Raw genomic sequence first — 26526 nt, forward strand, 5'->3', positions numbered from 1 at the left:
ATCTTGGTATTTCTTTTCCATGTGCCATTCCATCCTTTGAAGTGGTGGTAAATATTTAGTCGCACTTGACGCTTTTTTATTTTCATGTATGGAGACGCTCACATCCATACCCTACCTATTCTTAATCATATACACAATTTGTTTTTAGCAAGTCAAACTCGCTGTTCCTCCTGGGTCTGGAGGCTTTCAATAATGGGCTGCTTCTCACGGTTCAATCCAGTAACAGTCTCAACATGGTCTTCCCTCAACCGAGTCTTCAAAATGAAGAAAGAACAGACGAGACCCAAGCCCGACATGCAAGTATACAAGATCCACATGTTCCGCATACTCCACGCAAAGGCCCCCCGAACAGCCAGCAGCTGCACAGGATCCTGGATGTCCTTGATGTACTCGATATTCGCCTCGGCAGAGTCACCCGTCATCTGGTTTGCCAAGGTTTCCGACATGCCAGTAGCCAGTAGGCTGGCCTTTCTCTCTCCCATACTGTTCTGGAACACGACACCGCCGATGACAATTGAGCAAGCCGTCGCCATGTTACGGATAAATCCGAGGGTAGCCGTCGCCGTCGCCGTGTCATCCTGGGACACCGTAGCCTGGATGGCAATGATCGGTGTTTGGAACAGAAGTCCAGCGCCGCATCCACTGATCAGCTGGTATCCGATTATCTCTCCTAGAGATGAGAATTGATCTAGGCGAATCAAAAGTCCATATCCGATAGTCATCAGTACAAAGCCCACCCAGATAAGTTCTCGGTATCTTCCTGTTCGGTGAATGATCACTCCAGTGATCATGCCTGTAAATGCCTCAGCAAGAACAAGGGGAAGAATCAAGACACCGGATCGCATTGGGGAGGCCCCCTTTGCTGATTGCAGGTAAAGGGGAATGTAGTATTCTCCCGCGACGAAGACCTGCTTTTAGTCAGTATGTTATTGACCCGACCTTGACGAAAAGAAACTTACAAATCCATGCGCAAATCCGACTGCCAAGGTAGCGATGTTCGAGATCTGGGAGAAGATGTCCATCGGCATGAGGGGATACTTCGCCAGCCGCTTTTCGCTGTAGACGAAAAGCAGGGAGCACAGAGTTCCAAAGACAATCAAGCAGATAACCTGTGGCGAGCTCCAAGCGAAGGTTTCGCCTCCGAAGTCCAGGCCCAGAAGAAGCATCAGTGTGAGACCCAGGACCGACAGACTTCCGAACCAGTCGATCGCTTTGATCCCATCCGCCATTCCGGTCTTGGGGTTGTGCACATCCAGATAGAAGAACAGAAGGATGAAAGCAACGCCCGAAATGGGAGGATTGATCCAGAAACTCCATCTCCACGAGACATACTCCGAGAATGCACCACCAAGCAATGGACCAATTCCACCAGCCAAGGCCCACATAACCTCCATCAAACCAAGATAAAGACTTCGGTGGCTGTTGATATATTAGTATATGTATGTTTTGTTTGAGGTTGCAGCACATACCGAACACTAAAAAGATCGGAAATGATAATCGTGTTCAGCTGGAGGAGTCCTCCACCCGCAATACCCTGCAGCGCACGACCAGCAATCAACATCTGCATGTTCACCGCAGCAGCACAGATAATAGAACTGATAAGAAACCAGGCAACGGCGATGAGCAGAATCAGCTTCCGGCCCCAAATGTCCGACAGCTTAGCCCAAATACAGGATCCGGCCGCATTGGCCAGCAGATAGGCACCGCCAATCCAAGTGTATCCCGCAGCAGAATCGAATTTGGCTGCAATAGTGGGAATGGCAGTCGCAATGATTGTTTGATCGAGTGCAGCGACAAACATGGATAACTAGGGTCTTTTTTAGTGTGGGGAACAGGAAAAGGAAAATTGTCACTCTAATCTTACAGACAAAGCTACCATGATCGCAGTGATACGTAGCTTTCCCCGCTGAGGCGGAGCCTCGATGAATTCCATATCTGAGGCCATTTAACCTGATGTTGTTTTTCTTTCTCTGATGGATAGGAATTGTGGTTTGTGGTGGTCAAAGAAAAATGTTTTCAATCCCCGGATCCCCCGCCGGAGTGTCATCCGCTAGACCCGCTTCTATATCGCGCTTTGACATATGAGTCACCCGTATTAGCTGCAAGTATTACTTACTCCTAAGTGATAATATGAGTATCTAGCCAGTGATAGACTTGCTTTTTCCGAGCGCATCTTGGCAAGCATCACCTATTGTACATTAGAGCAAAAAAAACAGGATTATGCCTGTATAGACCCTTAGTCGGGACTTAACGGGATCTAGATTGTTCAATTCTGACTCAACCAACCATGTAAACCATCTATGAACATTGAAGTCCTATTTTGATCAATTTACTGTTTGAATCGCCCCCACGATATGACGTCCGGCCTGCTTGGCATTCCTGCACCTCAAGACGGGGCTGATCAGCAAGGAGAGCACCACATTCAAGCAACCTCACCTCATCCCAAAGCCCAGACTACCCACAACAATATCAAGCAGAGCCAACCATTTGAAGCATGCCGTGGACGCAAAAAGAAGACTACTGGGAAGCCCCCCTAGACGTACATGAACAATTCTTCAACCAAATAAAAAATCTCACAATCCCTACCGGCCGCGAAAACTGGATGATATTGCTCAGCGCAGAACTATCCTTTCCACCGGAATTCGACCTCACATCCCAACTCCGCAAAGCATGGAAAGCAATTCGATTCCGACACCCGGGTATCGCGTCCGAAATTGACCCAAGCGGCCAGAATAAGCGGTACTACCCCATTCGCGATGAAAGGGCACTAGAGTATTGGGCTGCCACCACGTTCCTCGTGGTAGAAGATATACCATCGGCATATGAGCTCCTTCATGGCGGAATCGTTCGAATCGCACCACCACAAGCAACATGCTATTGGATCCCAAAGAGCAACGAACTGGCACTTCTGTCTTCGCATTGGCGCTGGGATGCACATGGATCATTGTGGCTGATGCACGATCTACTCTCGGAACTGGCGAGTCCATCTCCAGTCTTTACCTTCACAGGACAAGAAGCGCGTAACCTAGCTCCATCACTCGATGAGGTGGTAGGTATGCCTGAGATGGAAGACTGGGATCCAAACTGGGAAGTACAAGCGGCAGCACTGCACGCCGATGCTGTGACTAGTGATGGGACACCGGCGTTCACGATGAGAGAATACCCGCAGATGTCTCCAGGCAATACAGCCAGAAGCGAGATAGTATTCTCAGTCGCAGAGACGAGCGCTGTACTAGCTGTGATCCGTGCACGTGGCTTGACTGTAACACCAGTCATCAACGCCTCTGTGATTGAAGAAGCGGTGTGTTGGAATCCGAAGTCGGATGCATCGCGCTTTATCTCTTATGGGATCTTTGATCTGAGGAAGTATTGCCCACCACCGAGTAATGGGTCGACTGAGGCGGTTTCACATCGGGTGCTTGGATTACCCTTGAATGTGCCGACACGTGCATCGTGGGTCGAGTTGGTCAGGATATTGAAAGAGTACTATGGACGGTCTTGGACGGATGAGAGCGATGCACTCTTTGTGCGAAGGGTTTTTGTTGAGCAGGTATTAAGGAAGATGGAAGATCCAGGTGTTCAGCATCCTGTTGTGTCGGAGCCGTACTTTAACAGTCTTGGGGTTGTGGAGGGGTATTTGGGGCACAGGTATGGAGATGTGGAGGTGAAGTCTGTCGGGTTCAATGACACGAATATTACGGCTGCATTGGTTATTCATTGCTTTACCTGGAGGGGAAAGCTGCATCTTAGTTTGGGATATAATGAGGTTTTTCACGAGGCCGGATTTGTGGAGGAGTATCTATTGGCTGTGAAGAACAATGTTTTCGCAAATCTGGGGTTGACGATTAGCGAGCATTAGGTACTGAGTTTATAGATTGCTCTAGACTTTCTCTTAAAATCAAGATTCAGCAAGGGGTGTACAATTGCGGGTTAGAATATCCGGAGTTGGAGCATCTAGGAATGCAGATTGACGTCATGCATTTTAAGCTCACGATCTAGGAAATTAAAGATCGGGATTTTCCCTTAATCTTTCCGATCCCGATCTGAATTGCGAAAAAAGATTCACCCCTTGATTATTCGTCAATTGCTCGTCGATTGATCTATTCCATCAAAGGCAATGCCATCTTCATCCAAGGTAGTTCTTTACTGGCATCGCACCGACCTCCGTCTCCACGATTCCCCAGCTCTACACGCCGCACTTGCCTTGAACCCCTCAACCTTCATTCCAATTTGGACGTGGGATCCGCACTATGTGTACCGCTCCCGCGTAGGCCCGAACCGATGGCGCTTTTTACTAGAATGTCAGAGCGACCTTTCAAAATCCTACAAAAAGCTCAATGCCAAGCAGAAGCTATGGGTAGTGCGCGAGGCGCCGCAGACCGTCCTACCAAAGCTGTGGGAGGCGTGGGGAGTAACGCATCTAGTTTTTGAAAAAGACACCGATTCCTACGCGAGGGCGCGAGATGAGGAGGTACTGCAATTAGCGGAGAAGGCTGGGGTGGAGGTAATTGTGAAGATGGGGAGAAATCTATTTGATCCCGATGAGCTGGTCGCAAAGAATGGGGGCAAAGCGACAATGAGTATATCGCAGGTGGAGAAGGCTGCTGAGAAGATCAATTCTGGACAGCCCGAAAAGCCTTTGGATGCACCCCAGAGTATTCCCGATCCGTGGGATTGGGAGAAGATGAAGTTGGACAATATCACACAGGACGGCGTTGAGGCAGAGCCTGATTTTAATGCGGAACATCGGACGAGCAAGGACAAGCAGTATACGGCCATCATGGGTCCGAAGAGTGATTTTGGAGTGCCGACGCTCGAAGAGATAGGCATTCAAGCTTCGAATGTGACGACACCGCACCGAGGCGGCGAAACGGAGGCGCTGAAGCTCTTGTCCACGTCCATCAAAAACGAAGAATATATCGGTCTATTTGAGAAGCCCAAGACCTCACCTGCAGACTTTGAGCCACAGTCTACCACCCTCCTCTCACCGCATCATCATTTCGGGACCCTCTCCGTGCGCAAAGTCTGGTGGGATGTGCAAGAAGTGTTGCAAAAGCGCAAGGCCGAAAAGAAGCCCACATCATCGATCCCCACTAATATGCCTGGCCAACTGCTATTTCGAGATATGTACTTTGCTGCACAAGCAGCAGTGGGTCCTGCCTTCTCCACAACGTACGGTAATCCCGTCGTAAGGCTGGTCGATTGGCATTTACAGTCCAAGAACCTGGCAGACGGAGGCTCAGATGCTGATTCCGAGACGGGTGACCGGGATTATACCGTCGACTCAGCTGACGCAGAAGAATGGTTTATTCGCTGGAAAGAAGGGCGCACGGGCTTTCCCTGGATCGATGCTCTCATGCGGCAATTGAGGCAGGAAGGGTGGATCCATCATCTCGGGAGACATAGTGTTGCCTGTTTTTTGACGCGTGGAGGCTGCTATGTAAGCTGGGAAAGAGGTGCAGAAGTATTTGAAGAGCTGCTAATCGATCGTGAGTTCCACAAATCATGTGGAGGTTTCTCCACCCGCCAGAATAATTTTCCGCTTGGATGCGTACGATGCTGACTTTCGGATAAAAATAGATGAGACAGCTTGCAACATCGGGAATTGGATGTGGCTTTCCTGCACGGCGTTCTTTTCGCAATTTTACCGCTGTTATTCACCGATTGCCTTCGGGAAAAAGTGGGATCCAGAGGGTCACTTTGTACGGAAGTATTGTCCTGAACTGGCGCAATTTGACAAGAAGTATATCTATGAGCCTTGGAAGGCGCCGATTGCCGATCAAAAGAAGTGGGGATGTCGGGTTACGGGAGATGGAACGGGTTCCTCGAAGGAACAGACGTATCCGAAGCCGATGTTTGACTTTGATCAACGGAGGCAAATATGTCTGGATAGTATGAAGAATGCGTATGATGTTGGATTGCATGGAGCCGATAAAGAAGTCATGACTGGATCTTGGAGGGAAGAATTTGACGTGGATGAGAAGCCCTCCAAACGCCAGAAAACAGAAAAATGAATGATATATAGACAAAAATGAGAAGACGATCCCCAATCTTCAAGTGAGTATACATGACTCCTGTTGACCTTGGTAAATGACCTCAAATTCGTGTATCGTAACTCCGCATGCCCTATGTGATATACATTACATACATTAAATGATTTACCAAAAGAAAGAGTAAACAAAAATCAGGATCGTGGCGACCGTGGCGACCGTGTACTGAAGCTCAAACCAAGCGGCCTGACCACCGAAAGCAATCTTCTTGCTCTTGGTGGTCGGGTGGGCCACACCAGTCTTTGGGTCGCGGGTCAAGAGGTCCTCGCGTTCCGGCATCGACGGGGGGTCGATAGCGTAGGAGACCGGCGTCCACAGAGAAGTGCAGATGAAAAGGAACGTCAATGGGGGCCAGAAGGCATGTGTGATCAAGCAGATCACAACGCCCTTGAAGCCACTCGTGACGGCGAAACAGCGGTAAGAGGAGATGACTACCGCGACGAGAGTAACATAGACGAATGCAAAGTGGAAAAGAGCCATGTAGTTGAATAGAATGACGCGCAGACGAACAAACAAGTTCTTGCGGGTCTTAGGGTCACGCTCGTTAAGGGTAGAGCCCAGGGAACCAGTAGGCTTGAAAGCCTGGGTTTGGCCACCCAGCCACTTGGGCAGCATGAAGGAGCGGACGATGCAAATAGCGATGTAGGGCGACATCCACAGCTGGTAGCGAGAACCTCGCTGACCAGTGTTGTAGCCTGCAGGAATGAACAGCGCAAACTCACAAAGACGGTTGCTCAGGGTCGCCGCGAAACACGCCCAGATAAGCCAATGAAGCTCGTCCTGGTTGGCGTAGGCAACAAGCTGCTTACCCCACAAGAGAATGATGGGGATAGCGAACAGAGAAGCCGTGAGCAGAAGAGTGTACAAACTCAAGGTAGCGTAGAGGAAACCAGAGAAACGCTGAGCAAAGGTCATCTGACGGACGGCATCACCCCAGATACAGAACTTCAGCTTGAAAGCTGTGTCCACGGTTCCAATGGCCCATCGAGTGCGCTGCTTCAAGTGACCACCAAAGTCCTCGGGAACAGTACCAAATTGCAGCGGCTCATGGATGTATGCGGTTTTCCAACCTTTGCCAAGCATCAAAGTCGAAGTTGCTACATCCTCTGCCAAGGAACCAAGTGGGAAATTGCCAATTTCTTCCAAGGCTTCGCGACGCACGACGTAGCCTGAACCGGTACACCAAGCAACGCTGAGGGCATCCTTGATTGGCTCAATGACATGCACGAAGAAGTCCAGACTCTGGGCGAGGGGATCAGACGCAGGGGTATTGTAGAAGAGTTGCGGAGGGCATGCAAGGGCCATCTTGGGCTCCACCAATAAGTGGGGAAGCACCGCACGAAGCCATTCTTGCTCGGGAATCATATCAGCGTCCAGCGCCGCCATGAATTGACCTGCGCCTCCAGGCAGATTGTGCACCTGATCCAGACCGTAGTTCAGATTACCTGCCTTGAAGTGATGGGGCTTTCCAGGGATTTTCTCTCGGGCCATATAGTACATGTTAGGGTGGCTTGCCGAGAGCTGGTTGACCGATTCTTCCAAAGTTGCGGATTTGGCGTCATCGAGCACAATCACCCGGAATCGGTCTTGCGGATAATCTTGGTCCAGGGTGGCCCGAACGGTATCGAGAACGACCTCGTCATCTTCACCGCAACAGGTCACAAAGACATCCACGGTCGGACAATCGTTTCCAGTCAAGCGCAGTCTCGCGCGACCGCGTTTCTTCAAGGCCAGCATTGTCCAGCAGTTGTGCATGAGAGAGGGAATGGCAACAGCAATCTCAATGGCAACAAAGACCCAGGCGCCCGCGTAGCTGATCCCAGCGGCATTCTGTGCTTGAATGATGCAGTAGATCCGCAAACCGAGATAAAACAGATAGATGGCAGTGTTGCCGAAGGTGAGGAACGGGGTCAGGAAGAAAATCCACCGCTTCCATCCTTTCCAGATCTCAGCGTCGTCGCGGTCGTTGATACGCGCAATTGACGAGGCACCCGTCTGTACCCACTCCTTGGAAAAGCCCGGCGAGGCAGGGGTGTTAACTAGTGGCGCTAAACTTTGGGCGCTCTGTTGAACCGGAGTATTTTGGTACTAGTGACATCACGTGTGTTAGTTTCCCGTGGGCTGGTCGCGCGACCGGGTGGAGAGTGAAGAGTGGCATACCAATGTTGGTGATGTCGAACGAGAGTCATAGGGAGAATTGGCCCATGCCTCGGGCACATCGGAGGTTCTGGGTGTCGGCTGTAGCCAGCCCTGTGAGGCATAATCGGGTGGACTGTAACGGGGGCTTGCCGTATGGCCGGCTCGAAAGGGGACTCTCGGTCTCGGAGATGGAATATCTTGGAAATGGAAGTCGAAGGTGCTCGGGCTAGTAGGATTCACGCCTCGATATCCCTGATTCCCGTGGAGGGTGGTCATCTCTTCCTCCTCCGGGCCATATAGAGTGGCCGTTGACCCGTTCATTGTGGGCGATCACGCCGAGACTATTAAGAATGCGCTAGGATCGGATGGGGGGGGAAAGATAAGATGGATGGAATGCAGGATTTTTGGGGTTGAATGAAAGACTTGAGACAAGTCTAGGGATTTTTAAAAAGAAAAACGAATGTGACCAACCTCGAAAGCTGGGGAGATGTGAAAGGGAAGAAAATAACGGGGCAGGGAAGTAGGGAAAATTAGATTGGAAGCTTAGAGTCCAAAAGTCTTATCATCCAGATCTGGGATTTGGGGAGGCTTAGCCCGTACGTTAAATTACATTGAAACCCGTAATTCTGATCTCAATCCCACATTGATCCAGTATAAATAGTAATGCTACCCTAATCACGCGTGGGCGCTGAAACCGCTTTCGTCATGATTGCCCGGTCTATCGAACTTGATAGGCTACATTGGTACCTGAAATTTCTTTTTTTATTTCTATCGAAATTCATGTCCCTGATCCACCCGTTGTGATTTCTATTTTTTACCCAACCAATCCAGCTGGTTGCCTGGCTTGGATCCGTGGATAGAAGGTGGGTTTCTTTTTTTCTCTTTACGAATAATAATAGAATTGGGAATTGTGCAGATCCAGCCCTTTTAATTGTTCCAGCCACACGATACACAATTTACAGATCACGTAGATCTTACTGGTCAAACAAGGATGCGGGGGCCCAAGTGTATATCGTAACCGCATTCAGAGTAGCAGCAACGCGGGGGGGCAAATGCGTGGCGCAATGACTCCACTTTTCCAATTTTCCCTGCGCTACGTGATTCAAGGGTACAGTAACGGTACGGTTCCCGCTTTAGTACCTGCCGCTAAACTCAATCCGGATCCACCAGCCATGTTGGACGATCGCTGATAACAAGTCACACCCGAAGTCCGCTTGGCTCAGGCTTTTTCTTTTTTGTCTCGTTCTCCCTTAACATCAAACACAGGATGGCTCTCACATTATTAGTAAACACCATTCTTTTGGCTATCCCACTGGGAGGCTCCGTGGGCACACTCGTCGGCATTGATGCGCATCTCGCGGCGACCGGCCAAAAGCCGCTCTTCAGCAGCGACGGTACTTCGGACGGATCTGGAGGCAGCTCAGGAGGCAGCACCGGCGGTGGCTCTGGAGGCAGTGGCAGCACCACAAATAACGGCCTCACCAACACTCAATACTGTGAAACATCTTTTGGTATCTCTCCGCCTTCGCAAGGAGAGCAGTACACACGTGAGTTCATCCTCTTTCAGTCTTCCCCAGCTTTCTTATTATCCACATTCCGATCGTTGATCGCCGGGAACACCGCTGATCGATCTCACAGTCAATCCCAACCAGTGGGGTGTTACCGACTCGACGACTGGTGCTCTGTGCATGAATGTAAGTCCACTGTTTCAGGCCAGTTTCAAAATAGCCCTCCCTAACCACTTCCAGGTCACCACTTTCAATAATGAGACCTACCCGACCAAGACCACAGCACCGGACTGGTCGGTGACCTGGCAATTTGATCCTGGTCCCGAGACTCAACCTGTCCACGCCTTCCCCAATATTCAGATCGAAGATGTCCTGCCTGTGGCGCTTGACAAGATGGAGGAGATCGACTTCAATCTCCACTGGACCTACGGCGTGGGCAACACCGTTGCCGAGTCCACCGACTTCACCGCACTCGACAGCGAATCCCTCCAATGTAATGTTGCTGTCGATATGTTCTTTGACAGCGACAAGGCCACCGCCCAGGGCAGTACTACTGCCCAGTTCGAGGTCATGGTATGGTTTGCGCGTTTTGGCGCCTCGTCCGATCCCATCGGCTATAGTGATGGTGTGGTCACAAACCATACCATCAATGGCACAATATTGTGAGTCGCATACTATTTTTAATCCTGCAAGTCTGCCCTTCTAACTATAAATTCCACAGTGGCCTCTACACTGGCACAAATAGCAACAACCAGACTGTCCTCACATGGATTGCCTCGGAAAAGACAGAGCAGTTCCAGGGAGATATCTACCCATTGATCACAGATCTCTACACCCTATCAGGGACTACCTATCCGTCAAAGACAGACTACATGGGCATCTTCCAATTCGGTACCGAAGCATTCTCTGCCGATACCAACGTCACATTCGGGGTATCGGAGCTGTCTGTCGACATTAAGAAGTCATGAGGCAGGCATATGTACATTTAGCATTTAATTACTTACGAAGCATTGAAACGGGACCGGATAAACGATCCGGTCGACTAATCCACATTGTCCTTGGCCAAGGCTTGTCATTGCATGAACTTGTAGTCGGCCCTTGAATACATACCGAAGAGCGATAGATTAGCCAAAGCTAGCAGTTTTTGGTGCTCAATGTCGAAATCCAAAATCCTCGGCAGGATATGACTCACTATATCCCCGCCCTACCACTTGAACTCAAGTCATCCGCAACGCGCTCTTTACGAACACCACAAGAAACAATCGCCCTCATGGAAAAAGTCCAAGCATACAACCTCTCTGTCTTTCCATACTCTACGGATAACGACAATGATGGCGGAAATCCAACCACAATCTTCCTTGGCGCCGAGGATCTAACCTCAGAAGAGATGCAATCGCTTACCCAGAAGAGCGGCCATGAATGCGGCTTCATTCTTCCGGCTCCTGCAGACACAAACCCAAAGTGTCACTATAGAATGCGCTACTGGGTCCCAAATCACGAAATGGAAATGTGCGGACATGCCACTGTAGGCGCGATTTGGCTTCTGCAGCAGCTAGGCTTGTTAGCGACAACTTTAACCAAGGATATCCTTGGCATATCTACGTTATCAGGAATCGTCGAAGCCAAAGTGCTCCCCGGTGCATCACTAGCATCCTGTGAGGTCCTCGTGTCGCAGCCAAAGGGTACCGTGGAAGAGCTATCCCACAAATATATTCCCGATATTCTCTCCAGCCTCGGCCTTGCAGAAGAAGATCTCGCACCAGAATACCCAATCCAAAACGGATGCACGTCGCGAACCAAAACGCTGATCCCACTGAAGAGTCGCGATATCATACAAAACCTCACGCCGAATTCAGAACCCATACGGCGCGTGTGTGAGCAGATAGACTCAACGGGCCTATATCCCTATGTGGTCATCGACTCCACTACTCAACTCATCGAGGCACGGCAGTTTCCCAGGTCGGTGGGGTATGTCGAGGACCCAGCAACGGGTATTGCAGCCGCGGCGTTATTATTCGGGCTTGTGGAGAATGGGATCGTCGACCACGGGACAGAGAAACCTGTTCGTGTAAGACAAGGTTGGGCTATGGGGAAGCCGTCTGAGATTTCGGTTTGTCTTAGACATGGTGGGGAGGTGGGGTGTTGGATTACCGGGAAGGTGAAGTGGCGATCAGGTTAGGGCAGTAGTTCGGAGGATGACCGTTCACGGTTCGGGTAAGTAGGCTGTTGAACCATGAATACTACACTTGCAATCTTGGTTTCGTTCCTTTTCACAATTGTTTTCGTTCTTGGCTTTTCTCAGGAACAGGATGTGATTTCATAAATTCTTGGCAACTGCTGCCGGAGGGCATAGCAAATCCTGTCAACTGGTCAATCCATCAATCGTAGACCCAGTATCTTAGCGCTTACAAAGAATTTTTTTCGAGCCACCATGTCTGATTTTTATTAGTAATTGATACCTCAATGACCAGCTTAGGTATACTCGTTCTCTGCTTTGTCTCTTTCAAATGGGTTTGGTGGCTCGAAGATGATGCGGCAGGGATGAGCAAGAATGAGGGGAAGCAGGAATGAATAGAAGGAGAAATTTGGACGCCGAAGGTGGGGGTTTTATACTCTGCTGCATCGCGCTTTCCTGAAATCAATAGAGTGTGCTTTCTTGAACAAAATGTATTATTCGCACCCTCCGCTTGATGTTGAGGTTGGGGGAAAAATGCAAATAAATCCAACACTGGGGTTTTGTTAACCTTGAGATCCGTACCTTATCTCTGCCCGAGATTCAAGGCCATGCAATATAATGGACACTCGGAAGGCGTAACTCATCGCAACTGGTATCACCACTATTGTATACTCCAAGCTTTTTTTACTGCGAGAATAACCTGAGGGCGTTAAAATTCGATCGCAAATTGATAGCTCTGCAGTGAGTGTCACGAGATTCAGTAAAAAGACGATCTTTACCCAGGACAGGTTATCGTGAGGGGACCGGATCACCGACGGAGTGAATTTGATTGCGAAGAGACTATCGTCGGCATTTGATGCAGAAAGCCCTTATCACCGAGCTTTAGTGACACATTTGAGGGGTAATAGTGGCGCATCAGCCGATGCTTGTTCCCCTTTGCCGAGCACTGGCGTGTATCGGCTTTACTACGCCTATTGTAGTCGTCTAATCGATTTCTGCAGCGGCACAAAAGTAATCAACAATTGAATCAACGAGGTCTGTGCGTTATCTTGTTAACATAGCTCGTCAAAACGTGTATCTCATTGGAGGAAAAGTTTGCATGATTTCCGAGCGATAGCTAGTATCCACGTCTTCCAGGAAGTACTAGTCGAGTATATAAAGGAGACAATGGGTCTTACAATTCATACGTCGACTTGACCAGCACAGAACAATTTCAAGGTTCTGGAAGTGCAAATCCGAGTTGATCGCAGAATACGATGCTGTCACGCTCACTAATTGGGGGTCTGACGGCTCTCTCTTTTGCTGTTGCTGTTGCAGCGAAAGGTGGCCAACGCCACTCAAAGAGAACTAGTGATGCAAGTGCAAGTTCGGGAGAGCTGCATGATTTCCAGGTCTATCCACCTGTGTTGACCGCATCGGCAGACGCGCGTGGCAAGAACGAGTACGGATGCGTTGTCACGCAAACATTGATGGATTATGACTTCGCAAATAGCTATGGCGTGCCTTATGTTGGTAAGTCCATTCGACCATTCCTCAGACAAAACGGAAATTCAGGAGAAAGCTGACAGCACAGGATTTTACACGCCCCCGGACTGTGACTTCAATAGAGTGGTGATCGAGTTTAACTTGACATCCAGGGGAAGGTAAGCTTTTGATTCTACATACCAGTAGCATGGAGCTCACGACCGGAACAATCGCTCACAATATTCTTAGACAATATGATCGCCTGGCTATTATGTACTTCAATTCGACAGAAATATGGCGAACATCTACCGCTGAGCCAACTCAAGATGGCATCTTTTACACCTACAAAAAGGAGATGCACCAGTACTTACCGCTGTGGAAGGAGCCACAAAAGATCATCTTTGATTTGGGAAACATCGTCAACTCGGAATATACCGGAATTTTGAACACTACTTTGACCGCCACGTTCTTCACGGTCCCGGACACTCCTGCTGCGGCTAATAAGATCTTGCCAATTTCTCGCCTACTTGGAGCCAGTAATTCCAGCAGTGTCGCTGTCCTGCCTAGTGAGGATACAGCTGTTTCCTACACTCTACCTCGGAACCTCAAGCGAGCAGTTATCAGTGTCTCTGCTTGCGGACAGGCCGACGAAGAGTTTTGGTATCAAAATGTTTTCTCATCTGACACCGATACCTTTGTGGATGTTTCTCCGGTCCTGTATGGCGATGGACCGTGGCGGGAAGTGCAGGTTCTCATTGACGGAATGCTTGCTGGTGTCTCCTGGCCATTCCCGGTCATCTTCACTGGAGGTATGTGGTTCACAACCTCCCCATAATCGCGTCACTGCTAAATTAGATCAGGCATCGTTCCTGGATTTTGGAAACCTATTGTCGGTATTGATGCATTCGATTTACGTGAGCATGAGATTGACATTACACGTAAGTGGTCTTGACACTCACGTCGAACAAAATAACTTACTCTACACACGTTAGCTTTCATTCCGTATCTCTCCGATGGAAAGCCTCACACTTTCAATCTGGTCGTCGTCAGCGTCAATGACCACGGCGGAGAATATGCGACCATAGCAAACACTACGACTGATTCCTGGTATGTTACCGGAAAGATCTTCCTGTTCGAGGACGAAGAAGGCCACATTACTACAGGCTCCATGCCAGTCATCAAAGACCCGCTGCCCTCATTACAAATCACGCGCTCTATCTCGACCAACTCTACGGGTACGAACGAGACCCTCACAGAGACAACGACTGCAAAGCGATCGCTGCTTATCACTAGCCGACTGAAGACATCCAGCGGAGAGAAAGAGGTTTCTTGGAGCCAAGATATTTCCTACGAAAACTTCAATCAACTTATCGATTACGGCTGGTTCCAGAAGACCATCCAAAAGACCACTGGAACCGATAGAACAGGATCCAGCATTGGGTATTCTCTTTCATATGAGTACCCATTCAACTGTGACTGGTGGTATTTTGAATCGGGAGAAGAACTTGGTATCTACGGCAACATCAGCCGGTCGCTCACTTTTGATGTTCTGGGTCCATCCGTATTCCCCAATGGTGTCCAGGCTTCAGTGCTAGCTACATCGACTGGAAAGGATGGATCGGAGATTTTAGATGTTGAAAAGACATTTGATAGTGCTGATTATGGCTCTAGTTTGCGAACTTCGCAGACAGCTACTGGGTCCTACTACAGCGATGACCTGACAACGACAGATCCAATCTACAACTTTGGAAGCCTCAATCAGACAATGAGTTTCGAGGGTGTTGGAAATGATGGGAGCGTCGAAACTTACAGTCGAAATGTCGGCGTGGTTAACAGCACTATCACTCACGATCAGACGCTGTTTGAAGTGGGAAAATCCTCGAACTAGCTATGATGCCAAGTCACTATGCCATTGCATAAACACTCATAGAATTATATTTATCGAGTTAACAATGACCAAAACATCTATCTAAAACCATTCGCTAGCTTACTTAGACAATGGTTGGTGATTTCTTTCAACATTCAGTCCTGTTTTAAGAAATTTATCGAGAAATCTTCGTCCCTTTCACCATCCCTAGATGTAACAATGACTACATCTAATTAGGTGTGTTTACAATAACGCCTCCGTGGTGTCAAGCTTCGGTCTAAGGTGAATTACCCAAATAGACCTCGGGATGTCAATCTTTTATACGTACCCAAAGGGTCAACTTTGGCCTTCCAAGGTTGATGTAAAAGAATGCCTGGTCAACAAAGAACTTTCAAGTCTATGTTTACTTTACGTATTCATTCTTCACTATCCTTTGATTTTACGAACATTGACACCTTTTTGACTCGATCTAATTGTAGTCAACTCTGAAACTCCATTCTAGAAATGATAGGTTTGAAAGACTCACAACTACTTAAGTATATTGCTATTGTCAACCTATAATTTTTCGACGACTATACTTTTCGATTTAAATTACAAGAATCCTTACTCGACTACAGCTTCCGCACAAGAATACTACTAAGAACAGATCTACCAACGACATCAAAATGACCGGATTAGCAGGAAAAAAGAGATCGGCCTCCCCGCCGGACGGCGGTGGACCACCAGCAAAGAAAGTTGCCCTCGGGCCTCCTGCCGAGCCTCCTCAGAAGAATTGGGATTTCACGAAGATAGAGGATATCCCTCAGTCTATAAGAGCCAAGAAAGTTGCAAAATTTTCTGTCGAGGTAGTATATAAAGGGGAAAATCCCAGCAATAAGGAACACCCGACGAATCACACTATCACTAGGCTGACTTTCCAGCATAAACAAGAACATGATACTGCATATATGGTCGCTGGTACCGCGGGACTTACAATCGATCTCCAGGTTGATCTAACGGACCTAGCGGGTCATCTACGGAACGCTGCCGATGTGCAAGTAAAAACATTCACGTATGATGGCGTGCACAAAAGGGCAGCATACGCCTTTGATGTACCCATGAGAGCTACCAGGAGGGGCAGGGTCGGCAGAAGTTCAGGCAAGACAGTCAAAGACTTCCTTGAGGTCATTTCAGCCAGCAATTTTGTCCCGTGTGGATTCAATATCGAGGACTATAATATAGTAGGCTGCAAAGACTTTACGTGAGTTCTCATTGGTTTTCATATGCATGTTATCTAAATATACTAACTTATTATACAGTTCTCAATATGTCTATCGTCTGAACGAGGCCAAGATTCTCGATATCCCGGCTGCTACTGCTCAGGACTTTTACGACAGGTTCAATTACAATCACACGCTGCCTTTTCATGATGAGCGGAAAGAGGGGGAAGATTATGTGCGATTTAAGGTAAATGTCGGTCGTGCTGTATGGAATCCTATTTCTGACGAGAAGCATGTTGACATTCCTGGTATCGTTTATGTGGGGAGACGTGAGTTACCTCAACTTCTTTGAACTTTATTTATTTGTTGAACCAAGCTGACCATAATTATATTTCTACCGATAGGTCTTAACTGGGACCCAGTAACCAAAAAGTACGGTGGCAAAGACGTACAACCTGATGATCAGAGTTCTAAGGTGAGCACATCTGAGACTTCTGCGGGCTCTTCTGGCTCACTCTGATGAAGAGAGACCCAGAGGCACCCGTGTTTCAGTCAACTTTTTCACGGCTAAAGTATCTCGTTCTCTCTTGATTATCTACTTTTACCCTAGTCTTTTGATTCGCTGGATTTTGGAGTAATCTCATTATAGAGTTAGAATTATCGTTGCTAATTTCCATTCGTTTTTATCTTCTGTTGATTCGCTTACTCCATAGCAGTACTACTGCCTCCTGTTCTTATGAAATAGAAATGAGTCCTTATAGACTAGGAAGATTCGTCGGTCAGGTGCCTTGGGCCTTATTGAATTGTATCTAATATTAAGTTGTCAACATGTACTCTATCTAGAGCATTGCATGTCACGTGTATCCGCCAAAACTTACCCCGGAGTTGTTGACAAAATCATTCCGGATCACTGAGCACAGAAATAAGGACGATCAGATGGAATCGATCATAATGTCTCTTAGATCACATCACTCTCTGCTGATACCCTCAAGCATTGACTTTATCTTGGCAAGATGACGCCAAGCACCTAGGCATTCTCCTCAATGCTTAAAAAGATCCACAGTATATTCTGATCAGCCACATTGAGGTTTTGCCACATCGGACTGCCCGTGAGAAAAAGAATCCGTTAGGGTAACATGATCTCCGGTTTGCTTAAAAGGGGGTGGTGACGACGACTTGTCGGCTGAATAGGCCCTGTCAACGATGTTTTTCGACCAGTGGAGTTTAGTCTCAGTGGATCCTCCCCGGCCGGTCAATAGCGTTCAGCCGCACTCGACGACGATTCGTCCGAGGTCGCTTTATTTTGCCAGGACGATGTCGGTTTTATGGCCTCGATGATACTGCTAACGCCACTGCTAACAGAATAAAGTCTGTCGCTTGAGTTCAGAACCATGAAGACCTCACCTCACATTCTTTTGATATCCCTCTATCACGATGCGGACGTCTCTGCTGCTCGCATGGGCAGTCGGCACCGTCATTGCTTTGCCGGCCGAGCAAGGTCATGAGCCCAACTATCATCTCAATAAGGGCAAAAGTGACCGGCTCAGCCATGTCGTCAGTCTGGTGAAAGACTCGCCGGATAGGGGTGTGCCCTTTTGCCGGCATTACCTCGATCTTTCATGCGAGACGACCATGGTGACGGAGACCCGAAGACTCCATCCAACCACTATCCATGTCACGAAGACTCTCACAGATTATCAACACGATCGAGTCACCCGAACTATGACGGACGCGACGACTGTCACTGTTAGCAAGCACGTCGAGCATACAGAAACTGACCTTCGGATCGTCACCGAAACCAGTGCTATTGCCTTGACGGTGACCGATATCCAGGCGGTGACTGCGACTGATGTGGTCGTCTCGGTCCTGCCTGAGACGATATCAGAGACTGAGACGATATTGATGACCAGTTACGCGACGAACTTAGTGACCGAGACAATCACAGATTTGGCTTCTATCACGGTGACTGGCATCACCACCGAGACAATCACCAACACAGCTACCAGCACGGTCACAGACCAGATAACCTCCGTGGTAGCCGACGAGATCACTGCCGACATCACCAACTGGTTCACAAACACTTTAACTCAATTGGTCACCGTCAGCTTAACCAACTTATATACTGAGACAACCACTCTTTCCTTTTTTGCTACCGCGACAGCAACAGCGACTGATACTATCACAACCACAACTACAGCAGAAGTTGAGGCGACGGCTACACATACTCTGCCCGTGACCGTGCTTCAGACTGACGTTGAGACCATTACCACTTCGGTCCCGATAACTGCAACGGATTACACCACCGCAACCATCACGAGTGCCATTACCGACGCTAAAACCGCTACCACCACGGATGTAGTCACCGTGGCGCTTGATAAGCGTTGGGAAATAGTCGAGAAAGAGCCTGCATACGTCACACCAGCGCATTTACGGACAATATCCCACGATCTTCTCTCTAGCGCATGCCTGGAGCTAAAGATTGCGCCGTGCAAGTCGACAGTTTATACCACCACCACCCTTCAGGGAACTGTGCGTTTTGCTTCTCTATATTGGTGAGATAAAAGCTAATCAATTTAAAGATATGCGAAACCTCCACCGCCCATATTACCTGCCATGAAGAGGTCACAGCCTACGTTACCCATCATGTTACCGACACGGTGACGGATTGGTTTACTTCCCTCGCTACAGTTGATGAGCTTAGTACCACCATTGTCGATATTGTTGAGACAGCCACTGTCTTTGAGGCATCTACCCTCACCGTTTCCAGAACTTCGATTAGCACTCAGCCAGTCACAATCATTGCAACAGAAGACCAGATCACAACCCTGATAGAGTCTATCACCGCAGTTATCACCGAGGATATTACATTGACAGCCACGGCCGAAAGTACCGCCATTGCAACAGTCACAATCGCTGAGGATTCGACGGTCGATGTGACGGACTCGTTTACGAGCTTCACCACATTGACGGAGACAATCTCCGATACCACTGAGCTGACAGTCAGCCCCACCGTCACACAAACAATAGACCTCACGGCCACCGCAACATTCGATACTACGTCCACTTCAACAGAGACTACAACAGTAGACGCAATTGCAGTGGTAACTGCCACATCCACGTCTGCGATTACGCAAACCGTTGATCTCCTAGTGACGGTACCTACTACCGTCGACGTCACGGCCACCGTGACCAACACGATCCTGACTACCGACGTCGTTGACGTGACTGTCACCGAGACGGTCTCGATAACCAGCACCACGACACTAACCTCTACAGCCACTGCCGCCGCCGCCACCTGCGGCACCAATGTAATCCAGAACCCGAACTTTGATGACGCCTCGCTCACCTCATGGACAACTGCCCACACTGGGTTCGGCCGTGTGAACTCATACGCATCTGGCTACGACTCCGATTACAGTGTGGAGTTGCAAAGCACATCCCTTGGCTCCAGTACTGCCACGATTGAGCAGACCGTCACCACTGTCGTGGGAGAGACTTACACCTTCTCTGCATACTTTTATCTCGCTGGAGGGACCACATCAAGCACTCTGACATGCTTCTTTGATAACACCGCCGGTAGCAGCTTTACCACTAACATTGGCTCGGACGCCAAGGGTTCCTGGACCCTCCTCTCGGGCTCAGTCGTAGCCTCGTCGACCTCGACGGAGCTTACCTGCAAGCTCTCTACGATAATTGTCACGATTGTCCTTATGTCGGACTTCTCACTCGCTTGCTAGTCAGAACAGGGCTCATAATCAATTCGAAGGTGTAATATAAAACTTTTTGATATATGCAGATATTAATTCATTGTACCACTACGATAAATTAGCCTTATGCTCTTAAGGAGACTGGACTTGTTCTGAGTCTTATGACACATATAGTCGGGTTAGTGGAAGATAACTTTCAGCTTCATAAATTAACTTCCATTTGGTACCTCAGCCTCTCCCATTGACTACGAGTAAACACTCCCTCGGCATATGCTAGGTGCAACTTCGCTCATGTGGGTCAATAGCTCTTATATATAATGGCAGAATAATACTTAATGTTACAGTTAGGTAGCCATAACAGTACTAGACGCGGCATTTCTGCCTACATTACTATAGTCTTGGCTGTGGGGCTAACTCCTTCTGAATGCATATCAATGCGATTAAAACCCAAAGGATGATACGCGGGAGTTTTTGCCTGATAATCAAGACACTCCCAGGTTCAAGAATCTAGGATGAGGTGAAAGCCCTGGGATCTTTTCTAACTTATAGCACGAACCGCACGAAGATGCAAACTTCCAAAGTGAATATATAGTCAGCGGCTCGAAATAGTCATTGAAGTTTATGGAAACTATACCTAACGACAGGAAGTAAATTGGGTGCTTAGACTGGCGTCAGAAATAGCCATTTTTGGCGCAGGTACTACCTCACATCTTTGTGATGTAGGCAGTGTCATTAATGGTAAGTATCATACATGGCATGGAAGTCTCTGCATTCGCAGTTACTTGATCGTTGAAGGTAGCTATATTATGAAAGTAACGCAGGTGACCCCTAATGAGTCAAGACATTATACTGAGCAAGAGAATAGTCAGTCGGAATGACATGAAAATGGATGGTCTACGACCTTGTTGAGGTAACTATAATACGGGATGGATACTTGAAACAGGAAATGTCTCAAAAGAATCGAGTTCACTATACACAGGGCTTATGAGAGATCAGGGTAAATAGAAAGAGACAAAAGAGAGAAACGACAAGACATAATAGAACAACGCCATGAGAAGAAAACATGGGAAAATTGGTACACCTGGGTGAGAGTTGAGGGGTCCAAAGGTGATCACATAGATGGAATTTCCATCTTGCATGATTTCAACCCCCCATAATGGCGAAACCGCCTTCTAGAAAAAGGGGGGTCATTTCGTCTTCTTCCTTTTTTTTCCGTTTTTGTTTTTTATTATTGCGTTGCGGGAGCGCTTTTACCGGTCAACCTCACCGAACACCAAATCCATGGTACCTGGAAAAAACACCCAACATTAGCATTTGTCAATACAAAATCCATGTCAAGGGACTTACCAATAATAGCGACAGCATCGGCCAACAGGTGACCACGGGACACCTGGTCAAAGCCACCCAAGTGGGCAAAACCGGGGGCACGGATCTTGCAGCGGTAAGGGCGCTCACTGCCGTCACTGACAAGGAACACACCCATCTCACCCTTAGGGGCCTCAATGGCCGAGTAAGTCTCACCTGGGGGCACAGAGTAACCCTTGGTGAAGAGAAGGAAGTGGTGGATCAAGGCCTCCATGTTCTCCTTCATGGCAGCACGGGGAGGCGGTGAAATCTTGTAATCCTCAACCCGGACGGGTCCAGCCGGCATCTTGTTCAAGCACTGGTGGATAATGCGGAGGGACTGGCGGAACTCCTCCATACGGCACAGGTAACGGTCGTAGCAGTCACCGTTGACACCGACAGGGACGTCGAACTCGACCTGGTCGTAGGCGTCATAAGGCTGCGACTTACGGATATCCCACGGAACACCGGAACCACGGAGCATCACACCAGTGAAACTCATGTTGAGCGCATCGGTGGCGTTGACAACACCGACACCCTGGGTACGAGCCTTCCAGATACGGTTATCGGTAAGCAGCTCCTCAGTCTCATCGATACGGTCACCGAACTGGGTAGCCCATTGGTAAATGTCGTCAAGAAGGCCGAGAGGCAAATCCTGCGACACACCACCGGGGCGAACGTAGGCAGCGTGGAGACGGGCACCGGAAACACGCTCGTAGAATTCCTAAGTCACAACGAAATCCTTGGTTAGCGAATGTACTTTTTTATATGTTCTTTTACCACAACCCATTGGGCACCTGGGAACTAACCATAAGCTTCTCACGCTCCTCGAATCCCCACAGGAAAGGTGTCAAAGCACCAACGTCCATGGCGTGGGAAAGGACGGACATGAGGTGGTTCAGGATACGAGTCATCTCGCCGAACAGGGTACGAATCCACTTGGCACGGTCTGGGATCTCAACGTTCAAAAGCTTCTCAACCGCAAGAGCAAAGCACTGCTCGTTGGTCATCATGGAAACGTAATCCAATCGGTCAAAGTAGGGAAGAGCCTGCATGTAGGTTTTGTACTCAATCAATTTCTCGGTACCACGGTGCAGCAGACCGACGTGAGGATCGGCGCGGACAATCTCCTCTCCATTGAGTTCCAGAATCAATCGCAACACACCGTGAGCAGCCGGATGCTGAGGACCGAAGTTGACTGTGTAGTGACGGATCTTGCGATTGATACCCTCAGCCTCGGACTCGAGAGCAGCGGCATCGGGGTTCTCGGGAAGCCCCTTGTTGGCCAGGGAAGTGAAGCTCGGGTCGGTCGGAATCAGCCGTGTGGCCTGGTAGCTGGTGGCTTCGGCATGTTGGCGAGAGACGGTGGTGGTTATCGAGCGGGATCGAGGCACAGATGTGTGAAGGGAAGTGGAGGGGCGGAGACAGAGTCTTTTGGGCGCATTGCCCGCCAGGCGAGCGAAAGAGGCGGCCATGGAGGTAGATGTGAGGGGAGATGGACCAATTGAGGGTAAGACGGAACGGGCTCCTCAATCCAGGCGCATCCAACAAGGCAAAGTGGATGCTCTCAGCTACTGCGGGAAAGGAACCTGGCAATAATGAAGATGGAGGTCGCGCTCCAGTTTTGGCACAGTCACGTGGATAGCTGTCGGGTCATCAGCCCAATCCTGGTTGGTTGACAGAACATTTCGTAAAATACCGCAGATATGGCAGCGGGTACTACGTAATAAATTGTAACTTTGGAAAGTCTCTAGTTTTACTAATGCCTCAGGCACTCGTGCCAGAAAATCACCTCAAGAAATTATTCTTATCGCCGATCTGCCAAATTTCAATCTTCACCTTCACAGTCCAACCCCACCCTTCACACCATGGCGCCTCTTGTTCCGTCGCAGGAGGAGCTGCAACGTCGCCGTGTGAGTACTAAAGTCAATGTACATTTTTTCTTAACTGTTCATAGGACTGACCATTCCTAGATCATCGGTGTCAACGCAGAGACTGTTACCAACATCCCCTCAACAGACTTCCCTGGCCATTGGCCTGGAGAATCGCATGGGTGGGCTCTCGACCAGTTCAAGAACGTATGTCAAATCCAGGGTTAGCGAAGAAAAAAGATATATGCTCATAATGCCCCACCACAGGACTTCAAGGTCGAATACCACCGCAATGACCCGTACGAGGCCTCGTTCTCACTGATCGGACTCGATGCTGCCGTCGCCAATGCATTCCGCCGCATCCTGATGGCCGAAATCCCTACTCTGGCAATCGAAACCGTCTACGTTCACAACAACACCTCCGTCATTCAAGATGAGGTACTCGCGCAGCGTCTCGGACTTATCCCGCTGAAGGGCTCCGTGGAGGGAATCAACTGGATGCAATGGGAGCAGAAAGCCCCCGGAGACGAGGGATCCGCAGCTCCCGAACTCACCGACTTCAACACCGTTGTGATGCAACTCGATATCGAATGCACACAGAACCCTGACGTTGCCGATGATGAGACCGATCCTCGCAAGCTATACAACAACGCTCATGTCTACTCCAAGCATCTCACTTTCACCCCTGTCGGTCGCCAGGAACAGTTCTTTGTCGGCGATGGTGCGATTCGCGCTGTCCAGCCTGACATCCTGATCGCTAAGATGCGCCCCGGTCAGAAAATCGAGATGGAGCTGCACTGTGTTAAGGGTATCGGTGCTGATCACGCCAAATTCTCCCCTGTCGCAACTGCGTCCTACCGTCTCCTGCCGGACATTCAGATCCTGCGCCCCATTATCGGCGAGGATGCTAAGAAGTTTGCCAAGTGTTTCCCCAAGGGCGTTATTGGCCTTGAGCCCGTTACTTCGGAGGAGGCTTCCCGTGCTGGAAGCGGATACGAGGGACACGCCGGTGAGCAGAAGGCTGTCGTGAAGGATGCTTTCAACGATACCGTCAGCCGAGAGTGCCTGCGCCACGAGGAGTTCCAGGGTAAGGTGAAGCTGGGACGTGTTCGGGATCACTTCATTTTCAACGTCGAGAGTTCGGGTCAGTTCGAGAGTGACACTCTTTTCCTGGAGTCCGTCAAGGTTCTGAAGTTGAAATGCGCTCGGTGGAAGCGCGGTCTGAATGATCTGATGGCGTAAGGTCATGGAATCATTCATTCCACGGCGGCTTCTTATATAATGCATTTGACTGGCGTTGGCATGTTTTAATTGGCTTCGTTTGAGCTGTACATTTACGAAAAGTTCGGTCTAAAAAGTTGGTCTTACGAGACTGGAGTCCGGATACCCTGGTTGTTAGAGCAGAAGGCTGGCAGCTAGCTGTCTTTGAATTCTAAGAGTTAACTGAAAACTGACATCTCATCGTAACATTGTAAACCCTTCATAGTCGGAAGGGATAGTACAGTTTTGAGTTCTTTATTTGAAGTGAAGTCGGTAGCGGAAGTCGATCGTGTAGGCTGGATCACTGACCGCAATCTCCTGGCCATTCTCGACGAGCTCACCCAGCTTCAGTCGGAGGTTTGGCCTTGTGTGCTCCTCTAACTGAGGCGGGAAACGCTGGTAAAGCGTTCTTTCCTCTGTCCGAAGACTTGGCTTCTTTAATTGGGCCTCAGCCTTCTCGCCGAGACTCTCAATAAATTCGCCCAACGTCATGTTTGCATCCACATCCATCTTACGGGCAAGGTTGCCACACACGGGACAATCCTCTTTCTTCTCTGCCTCGAACGTGTATGTGTAAACACCCTCTTCGCCAGCATACATCATGTAGTTGTCGAGATATGGGTTGCAGGAGGTGGCAATTTTCAACACCTCGGATGTCGTGGATGCTGCGATCACTGCATTCGTCGATGCGATGGCTGGAATAATGTTCTTCACTACTCCCTGGGTCATCTGGAAGGTCACACCATGAATATGAAAATGCTGAGCTCGTTGCAGAGCTTCATTATACACCCAGGAGATGTGCTCCATGTCATCGCTGTCAAATGTATCATCTTTTCGTTTTTCTTGCCAGGCAATCTGGTGCGCCCATTCGATGCAGTGCTGGGGCTGACGAGGAATAGTAGCAATGGTACAGAGAGGCACTGCAGGTCGAGGGGCATGCATATCTAGCTGGCACTCAATGCATGATGAAAGAGTTGGCAAGATTACACGAGCCTGTCCCTTGAATCCTATTCCCTCAATTAACATGCGTCTTCACAAGTACCAAATTTCAAGACAGATGCCAACCTTCAGTTCCACCATCAATGAGAGGCTTGAGACTCTCGGGGTTTTCGAAATCAACCATCCCAACTAGAGTAGAATTGATCCAGCGGCGAGCCTCGATGCTGTCAAGGCCGCAGATGATGATCTTAAATTGCATGTAGTAATCCTCATCTTTATCCTGAATCTTGCCAACGTAAGGCGTGATATTGACTCCCTTTACTCGCTTCTCCACAAAGGCAGCAGCAACTTCTGCTTTGGGCTTGCCGATATCAGCTTGGCGAAATAAAAACTGTCGGTTGAGATTTGAGATATCAATAGTGTCTGCCAGGCCTATGTCAGTGATGTCATCCTCGCAAAGTAGCATGGATAGACCTACCCATATCAATGACATGGATATCTTTGAACCCTGAGAGCGCAAGATTCTTCAGAATTTCGCAGCCTAGTCCACCAGCTCCGCTGAATTCACGTTAGTTGTTGACCTTGCCCTGGATTGATACAATTGTAACGGGACGAACATCACACTAAAGTCATCATCAGTACCAGTGGTTAAGATTTGTCAAGGCCCTTTTATCTTACAGAATTTTGGAGGATTCCAGGGTATTAATTGTACCTTGTCCTGGTACCCAGTCCTCATCACTGAAAGGACCAGGCTTGGATAGGACCTTGTACAGGTGATTCCTATATTATGTGTAAACAAAGTAGTAAATCGTGGATGAGCCCAAATAGAACTTACCAACGGCCTTTGTCACCTGATGATCCAATAACAGCTGTAGCCATTATGGAAAGAAGTGGGCTCGATTAAGCAGTTGGCGGAGCGTGGGTTGACTGGTTTCCGTGATTAAACCCGCTTCACGTTAATAGTCGATTTCTTGACGTTGGGGTGCAGCCTGATGAGGATGT

At 48.9% G+C, this 26526-nt stretch overlaps 12 protein-coding genes across 12 annotated transcripts; 8 read left to right on the plus strand and 4 right to left on the minus strand.

Moving 5' to 3' along the window:
• Positions 1-152: 152 nt before the first annotated feature.
• N7503_009580 (MDR family MFS transporter) lies at positions 153-1945 on the minus strand (the record flags this gene model as incomplete). Its single annotated transcript, XM_057069126.1, has 4 exons — positions 153-908; positions 960-1419; positions 1470-1807; positions 1865-1945. The coding sequence occupies 4 exons, from the start codon at positions 1943-1945 to the stop codon at positions 153-155; spliced, it is 1635 nt and encodes a 544-aa protein (XP_056915737.1).
• Positions 1946-2494: 549 nt separating this feature from the next.
• Positions 2495-3859, plus strand: N7503_009581 (uncharacterized protein; the record flags this gene model as incomplete). Its single annotated transcript, XM_057069127.1, has 1 exon — positions 2495-3859. One exon carries the CDS (start codon positions 2495-2497, stop codon positions 3857-3859), a length of 1365 nt encoding a protein of 454 aa, XP_056915738.1.
• A 258-nt stretch (positions 3860-4117) lies between these two features.
• Positions 4118-6014, plus strand: N7503_009582 (uncharacterized protein; the record flags this gene model as incomplete). The annotated part of the gene is made up of 2 exons (XM_057069128.1): positions 4118-5489; positions 5581-6014. The coding sequence occupies 2 exons, from the start codon at positions 4118-4120 to the stop codon at positions 6012-6014; spliced, it is 1806 nt and encodes a 601-aa protein (XP_056915739.1).
• A 144-nt stretch (positions 6015-6158) lies between these two features.
• On the minus strand, positions 6159-8510 carry N7503_009583 (glycosyltransferase family 2 protein; the record flags this gene model as incomplete). Its single annotated transcript, XM_057069129.1, has 2 exons — positions 6159-8138; positions 8211-8510. 2 exons carry the CDS (start codon positions 8508-8510, stop codon positions 6159-6161), a joined length of 2280 nt encoding a protein of 759 aa, XP_056915740.1.
• A 946-nt stretch (positions 8511-9456) lies between these two features.
• N7503_009584 (glycoside hydrolase family 12 protein) lies at positions 9457-10665 on the plus strand (the record flags this gene model as incomplete). Its single annotated transcript, XM_057069130.1, has 4 exons — positions 9457-9736; positions 9828-9883; positions 9938-10359; positions 10419-10665. 4 exons carry the CDS (start codon positions 9457-9459, stop codon positions 10663-10665), a joined length of 1005 nt encoding a protein of 334 aa, XP_056915741.1.
• A 302-nt stretch (positions 10666-10967) lies between these two features.
• N7503_009585 (PhzF family phenazine biosynthesis protein) lies at positions 10968-11876 on the plus strand (the record flags this gene model as incomplete). The annotated part of the gene is made up of 1 exon (XM_057069131.1): positions 10968-11876. The coding sequence occupies one exon, from the start codon at positions 10968-10970 to the stop codon at positions 11874-11876; it is 909 nt and encodes a 302-aa protein (XP_056915742.1).
• Positions 11877-13129: 1253 nt separating this feature from the next.
• N7503_009586 (uncharacterized protein) lies at positions 13130-15225 on the plus strand (the record flags this gene model as incomplete). The annotated part of the gene is made up of 5 exons (XM_057069132.1): positions 13130-13385; positions 13447-13516; positions 13587-14146; positions 14198-14275; positions 14330-15225. The coding sequence occupies 5 exons, from the start codon at positions 13130-13132 to the stop codon at positions 15223-15225; spliced, it is 1860 nt and encodes a 619-aa protein (XP_056915743.1).
• A 644-nt stretch (positions 15226-15869) lies between these two features.
• On the plus strand, positions 15870-16923 carry N7503_009587 (uncharacterized protein; the record flags this gene model as incomplete). Its single annotated transcript, XM_057069133.1, has 3 exons — positions 15870-16444; positions 16503-16732; positions 16808-16923. 3 exons carry the CDS (start codon positions 15870-15872, stop codon positions 16921-16923), a joined length of 921 nt encoding a protein of 306 aa, XP_056915744.1.
• Positions 16924-17837: 914 nt separating this feature from the next.
• Positions 17838-20140, plus strand: N7503_009588 (uncharacterized protein; the record flags this gene model as incomplete). The annotated part of the gene is made up of 2 exons (XM_057069134.1): positions 17838-18932; positions 18983-20140. 2 exons carry the CDS (start codon positions 17838-17840, stop codon positions 20138-20140), a joined length of 2253 nt encoding a protein of 750 aa, XP_056915745.1.
• An 847-nt stretch (positions 20141-20987) lies between these two features.
• Positions 20988-23034, minus strand: N7503_009589 (NADH-quinone oxidoreductase subunit D). Its single transcript, XM_057069135.1, has 3 exons — positions 22264-23034; positions 21458-22178; positions 20988-21398 (listed from the first exon to the last, which is right to left on the minus strand). The coding sequence occupies exons 1-3, from the start codon at positions 22927-22929 to the stop codon at positions 21361-21363; spliced, it is 1425 nt and encodes a 474-aa protein (XP_056915746.1). The 5' UTR covers positions 22930-23034; the 3' UTR covers positions 20988-21360.
• A 288-nt stretch (positions 23035-23322) lies between these two features.
• N7503_009590 (DNA-directed RNA polymerase core subunit RPC40) lies at positions 23323-24567 on the plus strand (the record flags this gene model as incomplete). Its single annotated transcript, XM_057069136.1, has 3 exons — positions 23323-23367; positions 23428-23532; positions 23593-24567. 3 exons carry the CDS (start codon positions 23323-23325, stop codon positions 24565-24567), a joined length of 1125 nt encoding a protein of 374 aa, XP_056915747.1.
• A 273-nt stretch (positions 24568-24840) lies between these two features.
• Positions 24841-26403, minus strand: N7503_009591 (NEDD8-activating protein UBA3; the record flags this gene model as incomplete). Its single annotated transcript, XM_057069137.1, has 6 exons — positions 24841-25592; positions 25651-25947; positions 26003-26082; positions 26142-26147; positions 26203-26304; positions 26360-26403. 6 exons carry the CDS (start codon positions 26401-26403, stop codon positions 24841-24843), a joined length of 1281 nt encoding a protein of 426 aa, XP_056915748.1.
• Positions 26404-26526: the final 123 nt, after the last annotated feature.

The sequence above is a fragment of the Penicillium pulvis genome (genome assembly GCF_028828015.1).
Source record: "Penicillium pulvis strain IBT 33274 chromosome Unknown scaffold_8_segment0_segment0, whole genome shotgun sequence".
Lineage (NCBI taxonomy): Eukaryota > Fungi > Ascomycota > Eurotiomycetes > Eurotiales > Aspergillaceae > Penicillium > Penicillium pulvis.